The following is a 9,837-nucleotide window of genomic DNA, read 5'->3' as shown; positions in this document are numbered from 1 at the left end:
AGGAGGGACTGTGGCAGATAAATAGGAAGTATAAAAACTTGAGATGCTCAATCTGATAACAAACCAGTTTGTGGGTGCAAAGGGAGGGGCAAGTTTTGGGGTGTGAGTGAGGTTGAGAGTCACTGCACGGTGCTGGTGCTGGGCTGGCACAGCCCAAGCCCGAGTCCTGGCGTGCTGGGAGCGCTGGCCGCTCCACAGAGCCTTGAGGGAGGCTGCTCACCCCCTCGGCCATGGAAACTCTGCTGCCATGTGCTTGATGGGATGTCCCTACTGACAGCACAGTATGGAATGGACTGCCACAGGGCAAGACAGATGCTGTTAAAGAGAGGTTAAAGAGAGTTGTTGAGGGCATTCCGAACTCTCCTTGAACCTGGCTGTTTCCAGAGCAGTCTTGCCCAGACTGTTCTTCAAACAACTGTTTGCTGTTCCCATCAGCTGCCTCAGCTGGAAAGGGACAAGGACAGGGACTCTGGTGGGTGCTGCCCTGTGGCCGGGTGTTACTGCCTGGGATTATGTCCTTCCTCAGCTGAGCTTGGCAGAGTTCTTTGGGCTGCACAAATACCCCACAAGTGTAGCATTGCCTTGTACATGGTGAACTGAAGGCACAACATCTGGTCAGCACTGAGGAGACCTGGCACAGACCTGCCTTGCCAGGCACTGCCACACTTGAGGGGTTGGCACATGAGTTCACATCCCTGTAATCAATAAAATTAAACTGATTTAATTGTATAGCGGCTCTGTCTTACCAGGTAAGAGGCTTTGCCCCTAATCGACAGAACTGCCCCAATGCAATACATGGAAACAAACTGCTCTGAAATTTTTTGCAAGGCAACATTTTATTTTCAAGACTTGTTGGTGAGAGAAGTGGAAAAAATTTCAATAAAGCTGATATGCTCCTATAATTAGTTTTCAGCTACTGGAGTTGCATGTACTAACCTGGCTATGAACTCAACCCTCCTCCATGTACTCTGATAATTTTTAATCTTTAATCAAATTAAGCTTTAAGTACTTTGAGTATCTACATCCCTTGAGAGCACTATAGCATCTTTGGTTTCTCTTTTTCCCTGTGATTGGTCATGTTTCTGTACATTTCCAGATTTAGAACTTTCAGTATAAACGCACCAGTGTCTGCCATTCTTCAAAGAAATTTCCTACCAGCAATGACCATATTTGCATGTTTTAAACTCCTTGGATTATTTCTTATTATGATTCTGTGTTTATTATAAGCCAGGGATTCAGCAGCAAGGCAGATGATATTTATATACAGACAATGCCAGGAGGGATTTACCTTTAGGGAAAAGTCATACACATGCTTCTGCAACCCCGTTTGATTTCTCTGATTTGATGAAGCCTGAGTGTGTATTTTAGCAGGGCCCAAGCTTCTTTCTCATGTAACATTAAAAAAAATAGCAATTATATTTTACAAAGGCTGAACAAGTTACTCTAATTATAGAATCATAAAGGTAGGAAAAGATCAAGTCCAACCATTCTCCCAGCCACAGACCCATGTTCCACAAGTGCCACATCTACATAGCTTTCAAATCCCTCCAGTGCCAATGCCTGACCACCATGAAGAGATTTTCCCTAATATCCAATTTTAACAGTACGGGAATCCTGATCCTTAATAAAAAATGGCCTTAGTGAATGCTTCTCTGCTGGCAAACAGGCAGCAGGATGTGCACTTGCAGCACTCACTGCATTCTGTGGAGCACAAGAGGTTTGTGTCTTGGAGCAATCTCTTGGTGTTGGTTTTATGAGGGTAAGTTTGGAACAAAGCTATGTATTCAGTGGGATATTATAGATACATTCTGTAAAGCTGTTGATGCTTTACTTGTTTCTGCCAGGGAAGAGTTTTTAGGAGTAGTCTCATCACCTTTCAGTGTTTGGATCATACATGAAAAATGTCTGACTTAGCAGAGCAGCTCATAAAATGTCATTAACACTGTTAAGAGTCTCATCGAACCATTACAACTTTTTATCTATTACTTAATTCCTTGTTGTCTTTTAGTCCCATGGAAAGATACAACTAGAATCCCATAAATACATTTTAAAAGCATCAAATCTAATTTAGCTACATCAGATAAACACCTCATCTTCTCAAGTCCTTAGAGTTTTCCAGTCTAGTGGAAGGTGTGCACGCCCATGGCAGGGGTTTGTAACGAGGTGGTTTTTAATGTCCTTTCCTACCCAACCCATTCTGTGGTTCTGTGATTATCTATTATATAACATTATAGGATGCAATAATAATGTGTTATATATAATATAACATTTATATTACAGGGTCCAGTTCAACAAAGTGGAGCCCAAATTGAAAAGATTTTTTTTTACCCTGATCCTGATCAGTGTTCATTTTCCAAATATAGCCCATTAAAAAGAGGGAGAAAAGGTTTTCAGTGAGATGCTTCAGACATATAAATCTCCAGCACTTCTAAATAATATTCCATTTTTTCTTTAAACTATCATGCTAAATAGGCAATTAAAAGTATATGGGAACAGAAGGGTTTGTGAGATCAGACTGTGGATGCTGTAAACACAGTTCCACAGAAAAAGAGATGTAAAAAATACAAAGCAAGGAAACTTCCATCAAATATGCGCCACTCAAGAGGCGTCAGCATTTGCTTCCCAAATCCCTGGCATGGTGGATGTGGCCTGGAGCCTCAGGAGCTCAGGGTGCAGCAGCAGATGGTGTATCCCTGTGCCTGGAAGGGTGCTCGGGGCTCCCACAGTGCTTGGGATACCTTCCCATGGCTCTGCTCCCACTGCTGCTGTGTCTGGGCTTTATTAAGCTTCCAGCTTCAGCTGATGAAGTACAGATGTGAGAAGCTTTCCAGGGGGAGATGAAAGCAGGAGGAGGGGAAGAACAGGAAATTCCCAGAGCCAGAGTTGGGGGCAGGGAAAAAACTTGGCATTTGATATGGACAGCAGGGCCAAGCCTGGAAAGAAGAGTTGCTGCCTTTTAGGGATGCATGAACAGATCCATCTTTCTTACTACACTAGCAGCTGTTGGGAGATAACTGTGGTTTTTCCTGGGATTTAAGTGAACCTGTTCTGCACCTCCTGTTTCCTGTTCCTTCACCAGACCAACATCCATCTGCCTACATTTCTGAGGGGCAGCAAAACTTGCCCTGGTGCTGGAGGTGTGTGCCTGCCAGGCAAGTTGTGAATCTCATGGCTGAGGCTAGTCTTGAAACACAGAGAGACATGGAAGTGCATTGTGCATGCTCCCCTCCCATCCCATTCCCTTCCCTTTCCTCTCCATGTACCTTATCGGAGCACTGTCCCTCTTGTGAAAGATGTGTCTACTGGAGAGAACCAGCCTCAGCTGCAGCTCCATGGGGACCATGGCTGTTGCTTTGCCATGTGCAGCCACTAACCAAACCCAGTAGGGTATGGGAGCTCCTCTGGACAGAGCAAGGCCAGGTTTCTTAGGTGAAATACTCCTTCAGGTGCTTCTGCAGGGCAGAAGCAGGAGAAGGGATGGCCAGAGAGAGTCAGTGGTTTCATATGCCATGGGTTCTTGTGCTGGTGAGCTGCTCTGATCATGTCTCTCAGAATCTTAGAATCATGGAATGGTTTGGGTTGGAAGGAACCTTAAGGACCATCTAGTACCAAACCTCTGCCTTGGGCAGGGACACCTTTCTTTGGTGTCCCTCTTCTCTCTTGCTGTGGTCTCTGTGCTGGGTGAGTCCATGCAAGGTGTGCTCTGCTGTGAACACTCCCAAATTCAGTGTCTTTGGTGCATTTTGAGCCTGGTGTGCTCACCCCCTGCTCACCTGGGGTGGCTGAAGTCAGTGCTTGCAAGAATAAAACCGACTGCAGAGCACATTGACTGCAGATGTTTTTCCCTCTGAGTTTGTTGCTGCCTCCAGCATACCAACGGCCATAGCCTCTCCAGTTCATTTAGCAAACAGTTTGGAGTGGAGGAGAAAGAGGTGGGATGGCAGAGCTTCAGCTCCTCAGGGCAGAGGTAGCTGGGTGACCAGGTGGCCCACAGGCAGGAGTGTGGAGGGCAAGAGCTCCCAAAGAGGAGTCCTAGGGGCAGCAGTTCCTGCTGAATTTTGACATTGGCAGGAGCTGTTGCCATCCGGGAAAGCATAATGCAGCTGAGAGATGATGAGCACCATCTCCTTAAGTCCTGCTGTGACTCTCTGCACACTGTTATCTTTTAACTTTGTACTTTAAAATACACAGTATAGTCTGTTTCCTCTCAAAAGTTTTCACTCCCTGTAGTCTAAATAAGAATTCTCATCCGCTTGCCCGTTTGAGCCCATGAACTCTCATCTTCCTGTACGGAGGGACTTGAGAGCTGTCAGAGCTCTGAAAAATGAAGACTTTGATTTCCTTTCAGAAACTTACTTTTAGTCAGCTTGACAAAGCCCAGCACAGACATGTGTTCCTTCACTCAGAGACAACTGGCTGTTGTCAGCTTCTTCTGGCACACTGCAGAGCTTCGAAAATGTACTTCTCATGTGCTAAGCACAGCCATGCCCAGGCACAGCTCTGAGCAGCTTTTCTTGAGGACAGAACTCACTGGCTGTGTTGGTCAAAGCCAGGCGAACATAACTAACACCATGTTAATCATGTCAATGTTCTTTAAAGGTCTTTTCCCCACTTTTCCCAATTCCAGATACAGGTAGTGTCTGGCATAAAAGAGAAACCAGCTTCAACTTTTCAGAAATTAGGAAATTCATCTGCTGACACAAGGCAGCATTTCTGTATTGAGTGGTGATGCACAGAAGGATCTAGCACTGGTTTCTATCAGGGCCTTCCAGGTCTGAAATTATCATGCTTTATTTCAGTGTTCCTTTTGGCTCCTCAGATGGGGAGCTTGGACATATGGGAGAAGAGCATGGGGAAACTGTGTTTCAACACAACTCAGTTCTAAGAAAGGCAGCACTCAGACATGCATTTTTGCTTTTCTAAACCAGAAACAATTTTGATCGTTCTGAAATTTGTCCCTGATATATCACTTCTGTTCCTTTTTTATTATCTCTATACCGTTTGTCCTCAGTGAAGTCTGTGTCACTTATTTATGTCGATTACTACCTGAAACCTTTATATGGGTTACACTGCAAGTAAAGGATGCTCTAATTCTAAAGTAAATTACGCAAAGAATTTTTCTTTTGCCTTTCTTTAGTGTATGTGTTGGAGAGCATGTCGTGGTTCACCTGTTCCACTGCTTCCCGGTTAGTCACTTTCCCCTGTTTGTGCAGGGCTTTCCCACAGCCACTGGAAACAGAAAAACATTTTAATCATAGGAAAACTGGAAGGGAATTTGGTGGCAGGACTTGAAGTGTCATTCTATTATATTATTTTCTTTGTTTTTTCCTGCTTTTATAATTTAGATCTTTACTTTGTGCTGTGGTGATGCCTGACAGCTGCACAGACTGTACCTCTGCTGAGGCTGACGCTGGGAAAAAACCTTATTTTGAATGCTCATGGTTTTTATTAGTCAAACATATTGCATGAAATTCTGAAGAGCCTCAAATGTGAATAGAATCTGTGAAAATCTTTGCTTGTCCCACTCTGTGATGGTCAGTTGTGTTGTAGTCCTGCTGAGCAATTCTGCCTGCCATTCCAGCCAGGAGCATGGTCCTCAGCCCGTCCTGCCTTGCCTTGCCTTTGAAGTGTTAACTGTGAGCTCATAGCCCTGAGGAGTTCTCATTCGGAGCATCACAAAGCTTTTCTTTTTGTCAGTTTTATGCAAGTTTTAAATTAGAACATGGTTTTCTGTAGTTTGTTTCCCGCACATCATTCCCTGTTACTGAGTACAGCAGTTGGGCTCCCAATAGCTATTCAATGTTTAAACTACTCCAGACTGGAGCAGAAGATTTCCAGTGTGAGGTTAAGACTTTTCTCATAATTTTGATTTCTGAACATCAGTGTGGAAGTATTATGACTGTCTGTATGTTGCAGCTACAGCAGGAACTGCAGTGATAAATGTTTATATACATGCGAACATGGAATCTCAGACTGGTTTGAGTTGGAAGGGATCTTAAAAACCATCTAGTTCTACCCACCCCTGCTATGAGCAGGGACACCTTCCACTATTCCACATTGCTCCAAGCCCCATCCAGCCTGGCCTTGGACACTTGCAAGAATGGGGCAGCCACAGCTTCTCTTGGCAACCTGTGCCAGGGCCTCACCAACCTCACAGGGAAGAATTTCTTCCTATTACCCAATCTAAATCTCCCTTTTTTCAATTTAAAGCCATTCCTCCTTGTCCTGTCACTGCAGGTCCTTGTCCTAAGTCCTTCTCCAGGAGCCCCTTTAGGTACTGGAGCCCGTTTAGGTACTGGAACGGGCTCTTAAATTCTCCTCAGAGCTTTCTGTTCTCCAGGCTGAACACCCCTAGCTCTCTCAGCCTCTCTGCTCTCTCCAGAGCAGAGGTGTAACTGCTGTTGTTTAGACATTGATGTAAATCAAATCCCACAATATTTCCTTAAGATTGGTTAATTTAGCTCAAGATCTGACCTTTGTGTGTGAGCCTGCTTCTGTTCATCTTCAATCTTCACACAGCAACTGGAGTCTCTGTTACACTCACCCCATTCACAAAGTACCGATGGTTTCCCCTCTCACACTCTCCGTACTCACACCTCACATGCCTTCCAGGTGACACTATAACAGCTCTCCTTTTCTTTCCTGTTTCCTGCAGTGAGGTGGTCTGGGAGAACATGGCTCGCATGTGCGTGAAGACTCAGAGGCTCGATGTTGCCAAAATTTGCCTGGGGCACATGGGTCATGCAAGAGGAGCCAAGGCACTGCGGGAGGCTGAACAAGAGCCGGAGCAGGAGGCCAGAGTGGCTGTGCTGGCCATCCAGCTGGGCATGCTGGTAAATCCCACAGCCAAGCTGTGAAGGGTTGATATCAGACTGTGAAAAATTACTGAGTGAAAGAAATTGCTGATTGAAGGAAACATCTTCTAAAGACAGCTTATGTGTGAAACATTTAACAAAAACCTGCTTTCTTGGGGCATAAGACTCTTCAAAGCTTAATCATTCTAGGTTTCACTGGATTAAAAAAGGTTTTATTTTACTATAGTCAAAATGTTCCAACAAACATGTTTTAAGGTCTGATATGGCAAACAAAAATTCCATTTTGACGTGATTTGTTTCTAGAGTGAAAGGCTAGAGCTGTGTGCTGCCACAGAGTGAGGGCTGACCTGAGGTTGTTGGCAGAGTTTAGGCAAAATAGACCTTTCCTGTGGGGCTGGAGAGCTCTCGTCAGTCACATTCGCTACCTGTGCTGTCCCAGCGATGCCTGATCACACAGATTTCTATCCCAGCTTCTCCCATTGTGTGAACGGGAGCTTGGCTGGATCCAGCTCAGCCAGAGGACGAGGTCTGGCTGTTCCCCCGAGTTCATTTATGGAACAGCTGTCTCTCATTCCTCCATCTGGAACCCAATCTGGCAGCAGATACACCCCCAAAGTGGACCTTGTGTCTATGTCTGACTTCATTCCCCTTGATTGCCAGTAGAACTGAGATCTAAGCTAGTTTTAAGGTCAGCATTGTCATGTGGATTGAAAATTGACTGGTGCTAGTTAGAAGGGTGACTATTCCACTCATTTAATGTCTTCATCAATGATCTATAAGAAACCCAGAAAGTTTTAGTTTGGGGACTGTAAGATCCAGGCATTGATCTGTCAGAGGGAAAAACTGGGAAAGAATTTATGAAATAACCCACAGTCTACAGGAAAAATTGAATTAGATAAAAAATAGCAAGATGCTATGACAGCAAAAATCGGTTTGGGGCTGTGTTTAAGGAGACGGTACATCCTGGTGCTTGTATTTGGTAACTCCTTTCTGTGTATTCAGGGCAGCTACAGCTGGAATGACGACTTCCGCTATTTAAGTAGCTCATTACCATGAAAAAAAAAAAAAGTTGATGAACTGGAAAAAGTTCAGAGAAAATCAGTGCAAATTGCTCAGCTCTTGGAAGGACTTCACAGACACAGAAATCTTGAAAATGGCCAAATAATTAGAATTTGGCCTGAAAAGATATTTAGCAATCTACAGTTATTTGATGAGTATGGAAGAGAGAGACAGAGGGATAGAGAGTAACTATTCTAAGTTAAAGGCAAGGAAGAAAGGAAAATTTAAGCTAAATGTTTGTAAAGGCTTCCTAGCAGAGAAAGGCATGAGGCTGAAAAGTGTCAGTGCTTCTTCTCTTGGATATTTAGATCTGTTTGGAGAGGTGGAAAGGAACTACAGCAAAACAAATGGAGTTCTGCTTTTTTCCATCTTGTACAGAATCCTAGGGCAGCCATCTTCCTTTTCCACTTTCTATGCTTTTTTTAATTTGAAACAATAGGACACAGAAACTATTTTTCTGTCTTGGACAGATAATCTCAATTTACTAAATATAGTGTTCAGCTGGACAGCGGTTGGGTGGAGCAGGAAAATGCTCCTTCCACAGGAGTTAGTACCTCTCAGAGCATAAAAATAATAGTTCCAAATTTGCTCACACTTGTGTCAGCATCAGCATAACCCTCCTGTTCTAATTCTGTAATAAATTAATAGCATTTTTTCCCAGGAATGGAGCTCAGTTATCCATAAACAGCATTGCTGCCTCTGAGACCTCCTGGGAGGTCACAGGTGTTACCTGGCTTGCAGCACGTTAATTCCCAAACCCTGAGTGTCAGGACCTTCTCCTAAGCCTCACTCCTGGGTGGACAGTGTGGTCAGTAGCTGTACCACCACCAAAGCATGTCTCTGTTTTTGGTGATTCACACTCCTGATGACAGCATTTGACCATTGATGACTTGGTCATGTCACCCACCTCGCTCCCAGTCAATTCTGTACAATAAACATCAGGATCTGAGTGCTTTCCTTATTTTTACATAAACATCCTGTTTCCCAATAACATGCTATTCCAGGCTACATATATTTAGTTGATTAAACCCCCTGCCTGGATGGTTGTTGCTTTAATTGCATTGCAATACCCTGCACTAATAAATTTCTCCAAGGTGCAGTACCTGGTGTGACTGACATGAAGTGCAGTCGGGGCTGACAGGGATTTTGGGTGTTCCTCTTCCAGGAGGATGCAGAGCGGTTATACAAGGCTTCCAAACGGTATGACCTCCTGAACGAGCTCTACCAGGCCTCCAACCAGTGGCAGAAAGCCATTGAAACGGCCGAGGCTCATGACCGGGTTCACCTGCGCACCACCCACTACAACTACGCGAAGCACCTGGAAGCAACCAGGCAGCAGAGCCTCGCACTCACCCAGTAAGCACCAGCTGGGGGTACCTAGGGGACTGGGAGCCTTGTTCTCCCGTGGAGATGGGTGAAGGAGGATGTCTGATGATGACCAGTAAAAATTAATTCTTTTCCTGTTTCTGGTGCCTTCTCTCTCCCAGAGTGAAAGCATTCCCAGTGAAATCTTCCAGCACCCTATCATGCAAATAATGTATAGTGTCAAAAAGGTCAAGAGTCTGTCAGGGCCAGTAGCTAAACCCCACTCATATCCAATCCTGTGTTTGTCTCTGGAAGATCACTGCCATCTTTTCCTTCCTTTTCCACGACAAAAACATTTATTTGCTTTTCCCGAGAGTCCCAGACACAGCTGCTGGAGCAGAACTTAGTTTGACTTGGTTGCTTCTGGTGTCTGATCCTCTCCTGTGACTGCCAAGTCCCATGGGAAGTTATTTTTGATGTCCTGTATTTCTTGTTTGAGATCTTGTTTTTATATGAGTTTTCCAATATGAAAGTTCCCATCATCATCATCATTATCCAAGAAGGTCAGTTCTATTCAGAATCAAAGCAGAGCTCTGCTGTGCTCAGGCAGACCCACTGATGGCCATGGTGGGCAATGGGGTGAGGAGAGATGGGTGCT

General features: G+C 44.6%; 1 protein-coding gene across 2 annotated transcripts in view; it reads left to right on the top strand.

Moving 5' to 3' along the window:
• The window catches only part of IFT140 (intraflagellar transport 140), a 95,016-nt gene that overhangs the window by 79,345 nt on the left and 5,834 nt on the right, over window positions 1–9,837 (top strand). For both annotated transcript variants that reach the window (XM_085075262.1, XM_085075261.1), the window contains 2 exons: window positions 6,656–6,833; window positions 9,040–9,230. In XM_085075262.1, the coding sequence (XP_084931388.1) occupies window positions 6,656–6,833; window positions 9,040–9,230 (369 nt within the window). The remainder of the gene's footprint in view (window positions 1–6,655; window positions 6,834–9,039; window positions 9,231–9,837) is intronic.

The sequence above is a fragment of the Lichenostomus cassidix genome, chromosome 14, assembly GCF_008360975.1.
Source record: "Lichenostomus cassidix isolate B80296 chromosome 14, HeHo_3.0, whole genome shotgun sequence".
NCBI classification, from domain to species: Eukaryota; Metazoa; Chordata; class Aves; order Passeriformes; family Meliphagidae; genus Lichenostomus; species Lichenostomus cassidix.
The sequence above is the reverse complement of the archived record's forward strand: the minus strand, read 5'-3'. Positions and strand labels throughout refer to the sequence as shown.